The sequence below is a fragment of the Melanerpes formicivorus genome, unplaced genomic scaffold, assembly GCF_026170545.1.
Source record: "Melanerpes formicivorus ecotype bairdi unplaced genomic scaffold, bMelFor1.0.p_v2 SCAF_2, whole genome shotgun sequence".
In the NCBI taxonomy this organism is placed as follows: Eukaryota; Metazoa; Chordata; class Aves; order Piciformes; family Picidae; genus Melanerpes; species Melanerpes formicivorus.
In genome coordinates this window covers 36112068-36130930 of record NW_027142354.1, presented here as the reverse complement: position 1 = coordinate 36130930, position 18863 = coordinate 36112068, and the positions used below count along the sequence as shown (strand labels likewise).

At 39.5% G+C, this 18863-nt stretch overlaps 1 protein-coding gene across 1 annotated transcript in view; it reads right to left on the bottom strand.

Annotated features, from left to right (window-relative positions):
- LOC137450047 (visual pigment-like receptor peropsin) overlaps window positions 1-16953 on the bottom strand; it is a 28500-nt gene extending 11547 nt beyond the window's left edge. Inside the window, exons 1-2 of the mRNA XM_068156183.1 lie at window positions 16671-16953; window positions 11346-11551 (exon numbers count right to left, since the gene is read on the bottom strand). Of these exons, the coding sequence (XP_068012284.1) occupies window positions 11346-11551; window positions 16671-16791 (327 nt within the window). The 5' untranslated portion in view covers window positions 16792-16953. The remainder of the gene's footprint in view (window positions 1-11345; window positions 11552-16670) is intronic.
- Between the last annotated feature and the right edge of the window lie 1910 nt (window positions 16954-18863).

The window sequence follows — 18863 nt, the reverse complement described above, 5'->3', positions numbered from 1 at the left end:
TAACTTTGATCCACTAGCTTACCTATTTATGTTAAGAAATGTGATTAGATTAGCAGTTTTAGAAGCTTTTCTCCCAGTGCTATACCAGTATTACTCCCTTGGCTATATAGATACTTGCAGAACTTGCTCATTATCTTTATGCTGCCTGGAAGCTAAGAAACTAGTGAAGAATGGGCTGTGTATTTTCTGTTTTGTATTTGTGTCTGATTATAAGTCTTACTAATGTTCTTGGGGTACTATTTACATCCCACAATGCATAGAGCTCCTACTGCATGGACAATTCATTTATTAAGCTTTGCTTCCACATGGGGAAAATAGGGAATCCCCAGTGCACTATCAAATTGTTATCTATGAGCTTGGATGTGCCTCATTTTTACTACCTTTACTACTTATGCATCCCTATTGCATTCATAAGAGTTATCTTCATTTCAAGCAGTGTAAAACATAGCCCAGTGTTCTTATTGTTGGAGTAATCAAGGTTTAATGGCACAAAAGCAGACTGCCAAAATAGCTCTAACGTTTCACTTTGGGCTGAAACACCCATCTCAGCAGCCAGAAACGCTGCATCGCTCCCTCCTCCGGTCAGCTGGTGAATCTGTTGTGATTTCCTGAAGATCATTTGTCTCCCTTCAGAAACACAATGCTTTATTTCTCTCTTCTATTAAATATAAGATAATGAATATGTAAAGAAAAGGATATAATTTAAACTGGGATTATTTTTTCCACCGTATTTAAAGTCAGCACAATAAGCTCTCTCAGAATACTTTTTGAATACTGATCAGATTATTCCAAAATTGTAATGCAAATAGGTAACAGCAATAAATCCTCTTCAAGAGACAAAAAAAAAAAAAGCACCTTCATCAATCTCTAAAAATTATTTTGGAAAAACACTTGCAAGTGTCTTTGAATTGAGTATGTTTTAGAATTTAACAGGTTCTTAACGTTGGCAGTCAGAAAATATTCCACTTAGAGTCTGATGACAACAGTTTTCCCATCCCTCCAATATGTCAATAATATGTCAACCAGATAGTAGTAACTCATCAGTCAAGTGGAAGGCTCATAATCAAAATCAGTATTTACAGAAGACTATTTAAATTCCCAGTGCACAGAGTTCCTAAAGCACTGAAAATGTTTCTTTAACACTTATTGAAATACAGAAAATGGAAGAGACTTATTTACCTCAGTTTCCATAATGTCTCTTGTGCAACATTGCTCTGCTATGCTTTATGGCCTTTTAAGAGGTTTCAGGGGTGGCTCTTCATAGAGGTGGTTGCATTAACCCAAGCAATTATAGGCCTTTGACACAAATGGCACTTCATTTACTAATAAACAATGAGAACTAGTGTGTTACAGGAGTAGATAGCTTAACCCATGAAGTATTTTGCATTGTCCAAGTGATAAAAGCTTTCTGTTGAGGACACGTATTTTGATGCCAGGAAAAATACCAATGCAAATTTAGCCTATACAGTTATGTGTACAGGTATGTATTTATACTAACTACATAGTTAAAAGTAAGAGTTTTGGATTTAATAATGTTAGGAAGCACAGAATAAATCTACTTGTCCACTTGTAGTTATTTTAGTTTTATATATTGGGCTAATCAAATGCAATTCAACATACACTTTCTTTGGGGTAACTTTTAGCTGTTAGAGTTGTAGCTTTCTCAGCTGACAGTTTATACTCACAGTAGTACATGCCTCTATCAACAAGTATGATTATGAATGTAACAACCCCACTAAGTGCACATCATTTAACAGAGACAGAAATTTCTTTGAGAATTCCCCGGCACAGCCTCATCAAATTGCAATCTTACTTCGAGTACCTAAACTCCACATGCTTAGAGGTACCTGCTTTCTAGATCTGGTGTTTTGCCACATGAAAATGGCAGGTTTCACATCTCTCCGGTCTGCTCATAAAGAATGAATGGGGAAAAAGCAACCAAGCATGTAGTTCATACTACCTGATAGTCCAGATGCAATGGAAAGATTCCCACCCGCATGTTAAATGCTGTATTCCCATTGTCTTTCTGTGAGTTAGTGTACATGCAAATTGAGAAGCACTGGAAATGCCAGAGGATTTCCCTTTGGGAACATCTGAGCTATACTGTGTAAAACTCTCTTCAGTAGGCCTGAGACAAAACTCTTCCCCACTTAAGTGATGTAAATTTAGAGCCTGTCTGTTGCAATCAGCACCATTTATATAAACAAACAAATACACAGATAAAAGAAGAAAACATCATCATGAGTACCCTGTCTTATTTCCACAGAAAGCAAGGCTTGGCTTCATGGCATGTGATGATCCTTCACCAATAACTGAGATCCATTCTCATCACATGAAAGTTACCCTTTTATTTTGAAGATAAAGGGGAATTATATTTATATTTGCCTTTTCAGAATATCATCATAAATGTTTCTGAAGGTTTACCCATGTCTCAAGGGAAGCAAAGGTTCCACGGGCTCTGCCAGGACAGCCCAGAGATTACAAGTGACCATCCACGCTCTCTGAAGTTCAGTTGCCTGTGCTGTTTCCCAGCAAGAACAAATCTGCTTACATAGCCACCATCAGGTTAATACAAGGTCATGTCTGATTGCTGGCTGAATGCCTACCAGTGAACTTACCCTTCTGCTCATAAAGCTCCTAGACACAAGGAGGGCAGGGCAGTGATGGTACCAGCTCAGCCATTAAGTGGCCAAGATAAGAACATGCTACATCCTTGAAAGCTTGGAAAAGCTGCGGGATTACTAGGAGATCACCTCTTATGTTGATACTCTTAGCTCCTCTGGATACTGTACCAAAACAACCAGAGAAGCAGAAGATAATTGATTTATCCCATAAAAATGCTTATAGCCTAAAATAGGTATGGGCTATAAGGGTTTTCATATCACAGCTGTGTGTGATAAGCTGGACCTGACAGCTCCTAACAGGACAATCACACAATTGCCAAGGTGGCCGAGTATCCCAGGGAGAGCCTAGAAGGAAGTGAAAAGATACAGGTTATTCCTGACCTCAATGAGCTATCTGTAAAGCCACCAAGTGCAATGTCATTCCTTTTGGAGGTTGTCAGATACAGCCCATTGTGAGCAACATTCTTCTTGTCATCGATTCAATCAGCACAGAATCAGGGTCAGTATGCCTGCAGCATACTTAGTCAATGGAATATAGATGTGTCAATTAGAAGATGAGTGAATGTGAGGTGGGACTATTTAATATACTTACAGATATTATCAGAGGGACTTTTATATATAATTTTGCATATAATAATTTTCATGTACACTTTGCTAGTGAGAGGATGTGGCACACAGGGAGAAAGCCAGAACACCACAGATTGCTCAGCCCACTGGTGAGAAATCTTTTATGATGAAGGTAAGTGATGCACAGCATTTTTTGAGAGAAGACATTCAATCTCTTAGAAACACACATTGGCACAGAAGAATGAGGAAGGCCACTATTTTCTACATAAGGAAACAAAAAAGCGTGTTTCAAAGCCTTATAGGAAGAAGAGCTAGTGCAGGAATCAAAACTTAGCCTTTGGAAATTCTTGTTTCTGTAGAACCACTATCAGGCAATGAATCCTTTTCCAGGCAGTGGTATCTTGTTTGCCATAGTGTTTGGGCTGCATGGGAGGCGTGATGCCACACTTTTTAAACAAGGAAACAGCTTAAGCATTTGTCATTTTTCAAGTACCAAATATATTACTTCCCTAATTTGTTGCAATTTGCTGCAGAAATAATAATTTACAGGAAAATGAGAATTAATGGTTAATGAAAACTGGCATAACTTCCCTGCAGTCACATTAGTTACACTGAAATGATCTTCTATTTTGCTAATGATTCTGTCTGTGCAAAGGCACAGTTCCTCCCCCTGCCCCCTACTATTTTTCTCATTAAAATATAGCTCACAGATGTCTACATGAATTGCTTTTACTTCTCTGATGCCAATGTACACACTCCAGATTATATCAAAGAGGGCTGGAAATAAAGAAATAGGGAAGATTAATATCTCTGCAACCTTATTTTCGGTATCCAGATCTCAGTTATTCAAGGAAACAAGAATGAGGATGCATTGCAGTGTTCACACCTGAAATAGGATTCCCCCCCCGCCCCCCCCCAGAAATCCATCTCTGAGAGAAGATTTGTGTAGCACAGCACAGGCAAAGTAAAGGCTATGATATATACATATTTTAAATTTGCTTTCTAGATCAGTCTCCACATCCTATCTTGCACAGTGAATCAGTGTGCCAAATGAGCTGAACACAAAGCTAATGTTACACAGCTTTTCCTCAGCACCTTTAACACCTGTTTTATCTGCTAATGCTCTTAGTGCCAGTTCCATTATTTGACTTTGGGTTATTTTCATCTCACTGAAATGTCAGGAATGATAAGTTACATATGGGTAAAATCCCAGCAATATCCTGTGCTGGGACAGTCAGTAACTATTTTTCACTTTAGTTGAATTTCTTTTAAATTAATTTATGTTTGGTTTAATTTCTTTAAAAATCTTACAGGTAGATAGCTGAACATTTTTTTCAGCTATGCAGACACTGGACCACATTCCTATGGTATTACTATTTGAAAAAAACCCACCTGTTTTCTTCTGTCTCAGCCCCAGTCTTAGAGCTACATGCTTGGACACTGAGATCTACAGTGATACTGCAAGCAAGGCTGAGATAGCTCAATCTTTTCATGGGAAAGCCATACTGAGCATGAAGATACTCTTGCACCATATATTCTGGATGCACTGCATGCAAACACTAGTGAATTCAAGCGTGTGTGTACAAACACTTCCCTACAGGGAGACAGAGGAGAAAGGACAGGAACAACCACCATCACTGTCTCCCCATGGCTAGCTGGGAAGGAGGGTGAGTGGAAGCAAATCTTTATTCACCCTGACAGATGTTGCTAGGGTTGAAGATGAACAGCTTGTGGATTTGTCTGGGTTTCACGAGTGAGAGCTCTATGGGGAGCAGGGTACTCACGTGGACAACTTCTGGGGAAAATGAGAGGCAGAGATGAGGCTGAGACATACATGCAAGGGGTACTTGTTGCATATGGAGTAAGTTGAAAAAGCAGTGATTTTGTGAAGGAAGAAATGAATGGGTAATGGAGCAACATGTTTGTGCTGTAAGAAGTTTGATGAAGAATGCATACAGATATCCCAATAATCTTGCAAGTATTGAAGAGGAAGGAGAAAGGAAGCCTGTGAGGTTTCATTTTGGTCTTCTTTACCTGCCATTTATTACCTGGCCATACTGACTGCTGATGTACTACTGGTCAGACATCTCATCCAGAATGCAAGGGAAAGCCATACCATATGCAGTGATATGTAAACACTGTCTTGATGTTTACAAGTACGTAGAATAACAAACTGAGTCAACAGAGTCAATAGCCTAGCTAAGTTAGCAATTGGTCTCTTTAGCCAGTTACATTAAAGCCACAGAAATTGATGTCCTTCAAGCCTACTCTAGTTATAAAAGAACATAAATGCCTGATTTACAGAACATTTTATTAAAAGAAGAAAGCATTAATCTTCCGTTTCCTCCTCAGACAAGACTTAACAATATTTAAAAATCTGTGTGTAGGAAGAGAAATAAATGCATGTTCTGAGAAAGCAAATGCCAATAATGAAATATAAAAGAATTTATTCAACATTATAAGTCATTCCCTCAAAACTTCCATTTTCATTTTACTGATCTCAGAATTTCCTGTTGTTGTAATTTTTCTTCTGGTGTTTGAAATGCCCACTTTCAATCTTTATAAAACATGGACATTATTTCCTCTCAGAAACATTGTACTAGACTTCTAAACATTTAGTGACATAAAAAATGATGGATTTCTAAAGTGCTAACAAGAGGCAGTGACTGAAAGCTGAACCTATAAAAGAGAGTAAGGGTCACCCTGCTGAGCTTTGCAGGCTCAGGTCACTTGCCTGGTGCAAGAAGAGTCATGATTCATAGGTTAGATGTGGCAAAATCTGGTGGGCTAAATAAGCTCTTAAACTAGTCAACAGTACAAGGTGAGGTGAATATCTCACCTGACAGTGTTACTGTGAAAAACAGAGGGACTGCTGATCCGTTCTCCCTTTTCCTCCATGAAGGGTATGGGAGAGGTGGATTCACTTTTCGCCATCCAAAAGTGCTCAGATACATATCCCCTGCCTAGGAACATAAGAGTCAAAGACTATCTTATGGAGATGATCCACTGTCCTGGATACTCTGTGTGGTCAGACACTCACTGGAAGGGGAGAGGAACCTTCCTTGTCCAACAGCAGTATTTTTAAAGCACGGCTATTGCACATCTAGTCTAGCTTTTCTCAGAGATTCCCATCTATCTGGGATTTCATCTTGCAACTTTATCAGGTGCACCACCACAATTTGGAAAAGTCTGTTAAGTGCAAGAAATCCCAGGCATTTGTATGGGTCACATACTCCTCAATGCACAGACACCAAGTCTGGCATTTCCGGAAAATTTTGGACTTCCTGGCCACACCGTGCCCTTTCAGGAGGCACATATCACACAGAATCAATTATTGAGTTTGGAATAGACCTCTGAGATCATCAAGTGCAGCCTATGACCTAACACCACCATATTGACTAGATCATGTCACTAAGTGCTGCATCCAATCTCTCCTTAAACACCTCTAGGGACAGTGACTCCACCACCTCCCTGAGCAAGTCGGTTCCAGAGTGTAATTACCCTTTCTGTGAGGAAGTGCTTCCTAACATCCAACCTAAACCTCCCCTGGAGCAGCTTCTGGCCATGCCCTCTCATCTTGCCACAAGTTGACTGAGAGAAGAGCCCAGGTTGGGTGCTGTCAGACGAGCTGCACAAAAGAAATAAGGATAACAGAGTAAACCAATACATGTTATGTGGGGCTCACTAACAGTTGTTTATGTCTGGGATATGTCAGACAGAAATACGGAAGTACTTCATGTGTCAAAACAGGATTCAAACCAAGGTTTCCTCACTACTGTGTAGTATAACCTAAAGGATGAGACAGTCATTTCTCCCTCTCTCTCTACTGCTCCTCTCAGTGGCTTTGTTATTCTGAACAACACAAAGTAGCTTCAGCAAAAGATGATGAAGACATGTCCTTCTATGAAGACATGCCTTGGTAGGGCAGTGTGGACAGGCTGCAGGACCAGAGGCAATGTGGGCTGAATCCTATGGCAGGCTCCTATGGTGTTCCCTAGCACCTCCTTGTTTGTTGCTCCTGCGACTGTTTCTATGCAGAGCCAGATCTCCTGGGGATGCTTGGGCACCATCTGGCTAGCCAGATGGACCAGAGATACCTAGACTGATAGAGAGGTGATTGCATTTGTAGTAATAACATCAGTCCGTATGTTGGTGGCAGTGCTTATGTCTGTGATGGTCCCATGATCTGGGGATAACTACACTGTGCTCTGTTGCACATAGTCAAGACACATCTTACATATAAGAAATAGTCAGAAGTAAGTAACATATTTTTAAACAAGCCTATACCAACAATGAGTATATAACAAGAACAGTCAATTTCTGTAACCCTCATAGTAAAGTTCTGAAGTATGAATAGAAAGAATAGAATAGAATAGAATAGAATAGAATAGAATAGAATAGAATAGAATAGAATAGAATAGAATAGAATAGACCACGTTGGAAGAGACCTTCAAGATCATCACATCCGACCTATCATCCAACACCATCTAATCAACTAAGCTATGGCACCAAGCGCCCCATCAAGTCTCCTCCTAAACACCTCTAGTGATGGTGACTCTACCAGCTCCCTGGGCAGCACATTCCAATGGGCAATCACTCTCTCTATGAAGAATTTCTTCCTAACATCCAGTCTAAACCTCCCCTGGTGCAGTTTGAGACTGTGTCCTCTTTTTCTGGTGCTGGCCGCCTGGGAGAAGAGACCAGCCCTCTCTTGTCTACAACCTCCCTTCAGGTAGTTGTAGAGAGCAACAAGATCTTCCCTGAGCCTCCTCTTCTCCAGGCTAATCAACCCCAGCTCCCTCATCCTCTCCTCATAGGGCCTGTGCTCCAAACCCTCACCAGCTTTGTTGCCCTTCTCTGGACACATTCCAGCAACTCAACATCTTTCCTAAACTGAGGGGCCCAGAACTGGACACAGTACTCAAGGTGTGGCCTAGCCAGTGTGGCGTACAGGGGCACAATGACCTCCCTGCTCCTGCTGGCCACACTGTTCCTGATACAGGCCAGGATGCCATAAATCCATAAAAATTATGTCAAAATAAGCAAACTATTCTCAAAAAACTCCAACAAAAACAACAACCAAACAACAACTCAAACAAAAGAAAAAAAAACAGTCCTCAAATAATAATAAACTCCACACCAAAACCCAAAAAAGCCCACCCCCCAAAAAAAAAAAACCAACAAAAACCAACCCACCCAAACCAACAACCCAACCCTGAAACCAAAAATCCGCAACAACAGCAACAACAACATAATTTAGAAGAGTGAGTTAGTGGAAACAAGTTTAAACTGAACTCCCAGGATTTTGAAGGATTTCAAATTCTATGGTACCCCACAGCCCACCTGACACGACTGCAGTGCACCTCTGTGGATCAGACAGGTTCTAATCCTTCCACTATATTTAGAGCCGTCCTGAAGCCTACTTCTGTTGCATTCACTGCATGATTAACAGATACAAGAAAACCATCCTGTTGGTCAATTAATGAGGTTTAGAAATGAACTGTGATGTTTAATTGCAGAGAATTAACGTTTCTCTACTTCCTACATGTAAGATCCTTTTCTTGAAGTGTTAATTACCACTAGATATATGGTCAGTGGAGGAAGAGATGGTTCATGGCTCACGGCTCACGTTCCCTGACCTGAACTTTACTACATAAACTAGTTATTGATAATATCACCAGAGGCTAAAAAATTAATATGCTAGAGACTGACTGTCCTTTCTCTGTCCAGACAGAGACTAGGACATAGTGGCAGAATAGGAAAGGGATAAACAAGAAGTGAAAGCAGGGACCAAAATTCACCCTTGGAAAGCCATATCCATACACAGTATTCCATAGGGTCAGCATTGGGGTACAGATCTACCATGAAACCTCACTCTTGAAAGGAGAGCTCTTGTGCACCTCCAAACCCAAAAGTATTATTTGGCATGGGGAAAAATGGTGGTATTTCTTCCATATAGAGTAGGAAAAAAAAGAGGCATATGTATTCCATTTAGCAGATATGCTATGAGATTCTCCTTTTACCTGGAGATGCAACTTTTGTTACAGAGAGTTTTCAGAGACTAGCTGTTTTGAAGGAGAAGTAGTACCTGTCTGTACTCTCCCCATTCACTCTAACTGGGGCAGCCAAGAATGGTGAACCTTAATTTTGAAAAGTATTGCCTAAGGGCACAGAAGGAAAGTCAGAGGAAAGGAAAATATTCAGGTGGATTAAGTGAGGTGAGCTCATGGAATTTCTTCATAAACAGAAATGACAGGCTAGCTTGGGAAAATAGTTTCCCTAAGCATATCTGACAGCAGAAGCTGACTGATCAAATAGTAGCAAATATGTAGTGAAATGGACAATGACAGAGAGCCAAGTAAGGCTGTTCTCTGGACTCACCAAACAAAGTCATGGAAAACAAATGAGCCATGCTAAGAGAAGAGTTATGTTCCCATGTACTTGCAGAGGAGCTTGAACATGATGACAAGAGACATCAGCTTCAGAGACTCCAGCTTCAGAGACTCATGAAAGAAAGTATGGGGTTTACCTTCCTGGAAACAATCTCTTCACTCCTCATGTTGCAGATGTGAAACCCATTCTGGTTGTACTATGAATGCATTATGTTTTATAAACACCAGAAATTAAGCAATCAAAACCCCTAGTGTTGTTCAGAGTTGTCCATTTTTAGAATGCCTTGTGTGCTGGCTGTCCAAACACATGCATGGAAACGCTCACATTTTTGTTTTGTGCCCAGAAGCTTCCTTCTTTTCCTGCATGATTTTCTTCCTAAAAATAACCACTCTGCTTCCATAAGTTCCTTTTTTTTTTTTCATCACCTGCTTCTGTTTTATCGAGATTGATAATCAAGTAGATGAATATCAAAGTTTAAACATGTTTCAGAGACCTCCCCCAACACAGAACAAAATCTTGATGGAAACAGGAATCCCACATCATATTCTCTCAACAAGCCACAACCAACTTAACCAATCAACAAGTCACAACCAATTCAAACTACTCATTCAGAGTACAAACTGACTTTTCCAGGTTTCCATGAATTTCTAGTTACTAACTAAATAATATAGTATCAGTTGCTATTGATTTGACAAATACTAACTTTTAGAGCCTACAGAAGATTAATGAAGCAGAGACTTTAATATTTTGCAGATCAGAGTGTTTAGAAAAGCCAATGCATAACTGATGTCCTGGACAAAATCCTCAGATCCAAATATCCAAAAACTTAGTTAGATATCTGTATTTTACAAATGAACTCTGCTTTAAACCCAGAGATTCAAATAGGATAACACACCCTGACCAACAAACAATTTAGATATTCCAAAAATGTTATAGATTGCTTGTCTCCTTGTAAAGGTAGTTCAGGCTACAGCAGGATTAAGCACACCTCTATCCCAGTCCTTTTACGTCTAAAATAAAAAGCCAGATCACCATAATGAGAGTCTATATAGCTCAAATTAATCCAAAAAGGGACTCCCAGGCAGAGACATCATGGAAGAGAGCTGTAAGACTGATGATGGAAGACTCCAATGCAGATCTAGAAGTACAAACAAAGTGTGCTGTGTGTCAGTTCCTCCCTATGTTATTTTTTACATCCCCAAAAAAGGAGCCACAGCATAGATAGAGCTCTGGAATAGCTTGGAAAGGTAGAAGTGTTATTTAATGTTTTGTGTTGAACCAACAAAGAATTTAGAGGTAAGACTGAAGAGGTGTGGCAGATTTAGTACAAGAAGTATGCTAAAATAAATTACTATATCCAAGTTCTGTGTGGGGGCTTTGCTCCACATGCCTTGTCAAGTAGGAGTCTACATTTCTTTAACTTGAATGTTAAAGTACCAACAATCAGGTTGACTTCAGGGGAGATGAAGATAATAACAGCCTACATCTTTGCTTTCCAACAGGAGCTGGAGATATGACATGAAGTAAAATACCCAAAGTAGTAGGAAATATCCAAATAGATAGAAAAAAAATAATGAGAATTGGTCAAACACTGATGAAATGCATAGATTCATGCACATAACAAAAAAGAGCACTGTGCTTTTGGAAGGTTAGTCAGGATATCTTCTTTTCTCCTTTGGGCCTGTCTGATTATTTATCCATAGCATATGCGTGGAAATAGCTGCACTTATTCTGTCTACTTAAGTGTGATCTAAGTCTTACCTGGCAAGTCCATATGGACGTGATAATGAATCCATCATCTCTGAAAATATTGAAGATTTCAATAATTCCCCGTGAATAACCAAACACAGAGATACTAGCATCTGATACTGCCAAGTTAAATGTGAGGTAGTCAGTGGGCTGCAGCAGGTGTCTTTGTTTATACAGGACAAAAATCACAATGCTGTTTCCAAACCAAGACAGCCAACCTAAGGAAAAAAAAAATAATCCATGAAATCAAAGAGTAATTAAAGCAAGAACAAGTCAGCATGCAGGTGTATGATGTCTTCTAAAATTACCTTTTTGTATCATTATAACAAATTAAACCAGATTATCCATTGGAAAACCTATGCATGAAGCCTTTTAAAGTCGCTGGATAGACTTCAGAAATAGGAACATGAGAAAAACACTGGCAATAAAACAGAACAAACATGAAGAGGTGTTGCTTCATCTGTCGAAGATTTACTATGCAAGGGCCTAGAGAAACTTTTTTCCTGATGGACAGATGAAATTCATGAAACATGACACCTGGGTAAAAAAGGAAGGAGGAAGAATGGTTGAATTGGTAGAATGGAGCAGTTGGTGAAGTGCACTGTATACAGTAACAAATACCTGAAGTTTGTGCATGTTGCCAGAGTGCTGCTTTCCTGCTCCTCTCTTGTGCAGCTAATACAATTAAGTTTCTTCTCTTAGAATAGTCTAGGGTCTATATTTAACAGTAATACATCTGATTACTGCCTTGTACATGTCTAATTACATGAGGAAAATGCAAGGGAGATAACTGTAAATGAGGTGAAAGTCTCTTAGGTGGAGAGACAGAATTTCTAGATATAGATGGCTGTTGCTCCACACATCACTGCAAGAACTTGGTAGTTTGCATCCCTCTTTTTGAAATGAGGTAGACATAGGAAAACAAATTACTTTTAGAAAAATGTATATTCAGAAGTGTCAGGCTCAGTGTTGAAAATGGAAATTATTCAGTGAAGAGGCTGGCTCCAGGGTGGCTGCTGGAGTGGGACTGAGCAGCAGGTTGGGCAGCACCTGGGTTCCCCTTGGCTCTCCAAACCAGCTCTGCCATTGCTGACAGAGGAGGCCTCACTTCACCTTCTAACGTGAAGAAAACAGCACCTCTTTTGAGTACCTGCAGCCTAGGAGAGGTTTGGGAACCCATCAGCCAGTGGTTTAGCTCCTCACAATTGATCCCAGGGTAGAAGGTGAGGAAGAAAAGAGTTGGCTCACAGCCTTCCATCCATGCACAAGCAGTAGATATCCTAGAGTAAGGGTGCTGTACATTGATACAGAAAGGGGAATGTATGCACTGAAGAAGGATGTGACACAGTGGTGCTGCACAGCATCTCTGGATATTCAAAGGAGTTCATGAAGTGAAGAAAGGATGATAGGTTTAATGTTGTGGCAACAGGGCAGGTGCCTTCCTTCAGGAAGCACCAACAACCCCATATGTAAGGAACTTACATATTGCCCTGTGAAGTGTTCTGCATAGTCTGGAGTGACAGGGGAGGTGGTTGGTGGGAGAGTCTCTGTATGGTACTATGAACTGCTTTTTCTGCTGAGAAATTTACTTTTAATAACTCCTCTTTTCAGAAATGCCAAACTGCTGCTGCTCTATCTTGCTTATCAAATGCATCTGATTTACTAAAAAGCTTTAGAACAGGAGAAAGATGACATGTTGGCATATGGTATTAGCCAGAAATAGTCAATGGTGCAATGATTTTATATATATATATATACATACATATATGTGTATATATATACACATACACATATATATATACATATAAATATATATGTATAAAAAATGTCTCATTATAAGATGAAAAATAATAAATACATCTCATTTTGGCCACTAGGTGACAATGTTTCTTAATCAAATCTCATTTCAGTGTCTGCATGCACTTTGAGTCAGGAATTGTTTCTGACTTTTTTCTGAGATTGAGAATTTTACAGAGGCCCAGCACAGCACTGTAAGAAGACAGCTTTGGGAATGCATTAGGGTAGTCTGCAATGCAGACATGGTAGCTGTGCAGTTTGTGTACATCAGGTCTCTGTCTGGATCTGACACAGTCTGGCTGGTGTATGAAGTACAGCAGATATATCAGTGTCCTGTCTGGGACATGTGAATTGGGCACCACAGGTGAGAATTTCCAGAAGAGGACACGAAAGGCCTTATCTCAACAAAAGGGTTTAGATCATGGTTTGTGGATACTCATGCTATCTGTCGAGATGTGTGTCTGTGGAGACACTTGGTCAAAGATAGATTTTTTTTTTTTTACTTTAGCTTACAAGTGTGAAGAGATTCATAGGAATTGCATATTCCAGCTAAGTGCTAACACCAATCCAAGACATCCCTTTTGTGTGGAAAATGTAGATTGGAATCTGCAAAAAGCAGTATTTAGATTCAAAAGAGGGGAAAACATGCAAGTTACAGAAGTGTAGTCACTGAAGCTGTTTTCGAGCCTATCAAAACACACTGAAGTATGAAATAGTAACATCTTTAGGATGTTGTGTAAGGAAGCACCCATAGACTCTCTCAAATGCAGACTGCCTTTTCAGACTCCTAATGAAAAACAGGTACAGGCAGGTAATCACAGAATCACCAAGGTTGGAAGAGACCTCAAAGATCATCAAGTCCAACCCATCACCACAGACCTCATGACTAGACCATGGCACCAAGTGCCACATCCAATCCCCTCTTGAACACCTCCAGGGATGGGGACTCCACCACCTCCCTAGGCAGCCCATTCCAATGGCTAACGACTGTCTCAGTGAAGAACTTTCTCCCCACCTCAAGCCTAAACTTCCCCTGGCACAGCTTGAGACTGCCATTTGTCCTCTGCTGCTGGAAGGGTAAAAGTGTGTCTGTGTAATAGGGTACGTTGTTCTGACACACCACTGCTCCTCAGATAGACTGAGTTACAGGTGTGCATAGAGCTAATAGCTGTAAATTGTTATGACTGGTGCTTGCAGAAGGGTGGCAGCAGACCTCTGACGAGAAAAAGATGTGAAGACTTTACTGTTCTGTGTATTACCAATCGATTTTTTCCCCAAAAAAGTTCTTATTGCAAAAAGGTACACCAGCCTCCATCACATTTTAACCAGATTTGCACTAACACAACTTGGTGTAGTGCTATTACTGACTATACACTCTGCAAGAAATGCAACTTGTGTGTTGCATCTGGAGGTAAGTTTCAAGAATAGCACCTATGACATGTCAGGTACTTGCAAGCTTGGTGAAAGGATGTGGAACAATCAAAAACTAATATACATACAACTTAAAATGTACCTAGGTACTTCAAAAAGCATTTAGAAGATGTATGATCACTATTAGGAAACAACAAAGGTAAACACCTTTGTTGGTCAATTGATGAAAGAAGTTAGAACTACCAGTGTGAAGAGGCAACACTAGGAGGAATCAGCAAAGCTTGGGAAGCATAAATATTAATGAGTGGTGAAGGCAAGACCTTTTTTGCATATGCTGTATTCAGTCGAGGCTTTAAGGTTAAAACAAACAAACAAACAAACAGTACAGGTTGGAAAAGACAGCATGAAAGGTCACTAGGATGACATGCTGGGATGACAGGGGGAAGCACATTATAACAGATTATAAAAGTATAATGCACACCCACTCCCACCCCCAAAACAACTGGAAAAAAACCCAAACACAAAACCCCCACCCCACTCCTTCAGTTTCTTCTCATAGGAATGAAAAGGTTTACCATAAGTTATGATTGTTCCTTCAGGAACATCAACTGGCTGTAGGACGTTAATAGCAGCCAAAAAAATTCATGTTAAAAGGAGTGATAAAAAAGGTATAAAGCTGGTCTTTTCACTTTAGCTAAGTATTTAGGGAAAGGCTCCTATCCAACAGGAAAATCAGTTTGTCAACTGGAAGAGTAGTAGCAACACTAAAAATCCTCTAGCCAGTTACATTAGGGAGCATGATAACCTCGCAAATGAGATTATATATTGTCACAGCAGGGGACTGGCCTTGCTGACCTAAGATATTCTTTCTAGTCTTAAGTGCAACTGATTAATTCATTAGCTGATGGTGCAGACATTTCCCAGCCATTCATGAAGGGATATGCAGATGTGAACAGACTTGGCATAAATTAGAACAGCTCTGACTTGTCTTATGGTCACTCTTCTAATTAAGTCTTCCAAGATAGAAGCCATAAATTTTTCTGCTAGGATTTCTCTTTTTGTTCTAAACATAACTTTTGCCTCCCTAGTTCCTCTAAGTAAAAATAAAGTTTTATGTAAACATATTAAAATACTTAGCATTTTGCATTGTAACGTCCATAGAGCTTTCTCAAGCATAACCTGGAGGCTAGTAAGCTACTTGCAATATGTCATAAGCTTAGAAAAAGAAAAAAAAATCTGTTTAGATCAATCCTTTAAAGACAGAAACTTTTTTTTTTAATATATGCTGGTTAGTAAAACAGATTTAAAAAATGTTAAGTTTCCTTGGATTTCCCTGTGAGGTTTTGTGGTTGGAAATTGTGCTTACCTAGCAAACTTAGCATTCTTTGCAAATTCATAGAGTTTTCTTGTATCCTGCAATGAGTCTGACTCAGACACTATTTAAACAAATCAAAATTGCACTGGGATCAAACAGAGTTGATACTGGGTGCCATTTCTCAAATCTGTGTTATATACTTAAAAACAGCTGTCTCTCAGACGAACCAATATAACCACACAGTATTGTGACTGCTAACACAGGATAATGTTCCAGTACTTAGACCTTCCATAGAATAGAATAGAATAGAATAGAATAGAATAGAATAGAATAGAATAGAATAGACCAGACCAGGTTGGAAGAGACCTTCGAGATCATTGCATCCATAGATCCTGTTTGAAGAAGTTTATTTCTATTTGCATCAAGCATTAAAAGTAAGGGCAGTGCAATAAGTTTAAAACAAAGAGAGTTTAAAACTAGAGAACCATATTTTCTGCCTCTGCAGGAGTTAATTGTAGTAACTGACTGTCAGCAGTCAAAACTCTGGAAATCACAGAACATTAGTTCAGTGCTACCGAGAAATAAGAAGACACAGAATTATCACATACTTCTGATGAGGTACTTTGTACTTTTTTTTTTAATCTCCCCACATATTAAGTTCAATGAATATTAGTTAGAAGTTTACAGGCTCGACTATTTTTTTTCCCTCAAGATTTCTGCATTAATCTCTTTTTAAGAAAAGAAAACTGTACCTCTTTGATCTTTTAACAGGAGTGAAACCCAAATGAATCACTTTGAACTTCACACCAAACACTACTTAGGAGTTTCCTTTCACATCCAAGCCAAGTACATACCTAAAGCCAGTAGGTAGAAACCTATAATAGTCTCTCCTTGCTCTGTTACAGCTGCCTCTCTGCTTAGAAAACTGATGTTGTTGTTCCTCCAGGGTGCCTGTGAAGAAAACTGGACAGACATTTTCAGCAGAGCTTATGACCCAGTAACTGCCTTTTCCTCAGTATGTCCCAGACAAATAAAATGGTTCCAGCCCTTTCCTCAGTTTCTGCTCCCTGTATTCAAGAGAGCTCTTCAATGACACTAATAATCTAAAGAAGGAAATCTCAGAGGACAGGAGCTTGGCAGCCTGTTCTTCTTCACTAATCCTATCTACTAATAAAGCCTGTGAATCTGTGGCCAGCCCAAGACAGCAGATTTCCTTATATCCTTATTACTGCTATGTGCAGAAACCTTTAAGGAAGAGCATGTATGTGACAAAAAGGCATCCTTTAAAATATGGTGGCACCACATAACCTACAGGCCCACAGGCACACTAGCAAACTCAGTGCAGATCGATATGTTGCTAAAATAGTAGTATTTCTGTCTGTTTGTCTTCAATGAAGATGGTAGAGTTTTAGGTCAAATGAAATTGAGACAAACCCCACAGATTAAAAAAAAAAAAAAAAGGCAAGGGAAAAAAGCATGGTAGAAAACATTGGGGAGGTGTCATTGCCTGAGAATGTGACATCAATATAGAATAAGAAATCGGTTATGAAGTTACTTTAACAGCAGGACAGCTGCTAATTTAAAAAGATGGAAAGACAATTTCCAGTAGAAGTTAAAAAATATGTTTTGTAAGTCCTTTGAATTATATTTTTAGACTGCTAAGCACTCTCCAACCTAGCATACTCCAAGTGTGGTTGGAATTTCCCATAATGTTGAGAAATGAGATCTTGTCTTGTTGAAGAAACATGTTACATGTGATTTAAGTGGGTCAGTCTGGAGTACTTTCAGACTTCACTGAGGTATCAATGATTACCCTTCAGATTTGGCCACCCTTGCCAATCAGGTTGTAGTCATGATTTAAGAGGTTGATTAATTCATCTGAGGCAGCAAAATTTTTCTGGTGAGCAACACACTCTTACTGCCCTGAAATCCATGTGTCCCAATCAGTGCCGCAAGCCCACCATGCCTTAACATTGAAGTGTTAATACATAGCCTATAACCAGCAATAGGAATAAATGTATTGATAGGGCTACAGGTTACACAGATCAGGCAGTATGTGGCTAGAGATGCATTGGCTTCAGTGAATTTTTGTTAATTTGTATAAAAATTACAGAAGAAAGCAAATCTCCTCCTTAACTCCATTTACTCTTGTCCTGTGTCAAATTACATATTGATTGATTCTGGCCACTTTGGGGAAAAAAAAAAAAAGAAAAAGAAAAAAGAAAAAAGTGTGTTTCCTTTTTTGATGATGCTTTTGCTTCACAGGCTCAGCTCCCACACTCAAACTAGCAAAACAACTCAAAATTTTATCTTTATGTGTTCAGATGAGATTGTGTTCTGGTGGTGTAAATGAAAGCAAAACCCCAGGCACTGTGCTTTCATTCCATTGCCTTTGCCATCATATCTGAGAACAGAGCCTGCAAGGATTGTCTCTTCATTCCTTTTATTTAATTTATGCTTGCTTTACACAAAAGAACCAGAAACTACAAGGTAGTGAGATTCCCACCCCACAAACTCCCGTTCAAATCTTAGATATGCTGGCTTCCTAAAACTCAAATTGATGAGGTTTCCAAGGAGTTATCCACAATTAGAAATTAATCCTGGATTAAGAGAATACAACGCAGGAGAAGGCAAGCACTGAAAACATAAACAATCTTTACCTGGCATCATGCTGAATCCACTTATTAGGTGCCAGGTGCCAGTTGCTATTATAAATTATATACCACGGACTCCAAGGAAATCTTTCAAACTAGCATTCCAGCAGATATGGGATCAGGTAATAGAAGCCTCTCCTAACAATGACCAGTCTAGGAGACTGCTATAGCAGAGGTATCCTAGACATGGTGGTTTCTTCTGCTCTGACCCTTTCTGGACTTTCTGTATCACACATACTATTTTTCTGTTGGATACCTGAAAGGATGCATCCTCTCAGGATGCGGAAAAGAAAAAACGCTCTTTCTTCTGATGTCTACTTCATGTGCCTACATATCTCATGGGCTAACAGCTTGGACACTTCCATAGTACCAAGAATATCACTCCCTCAAATA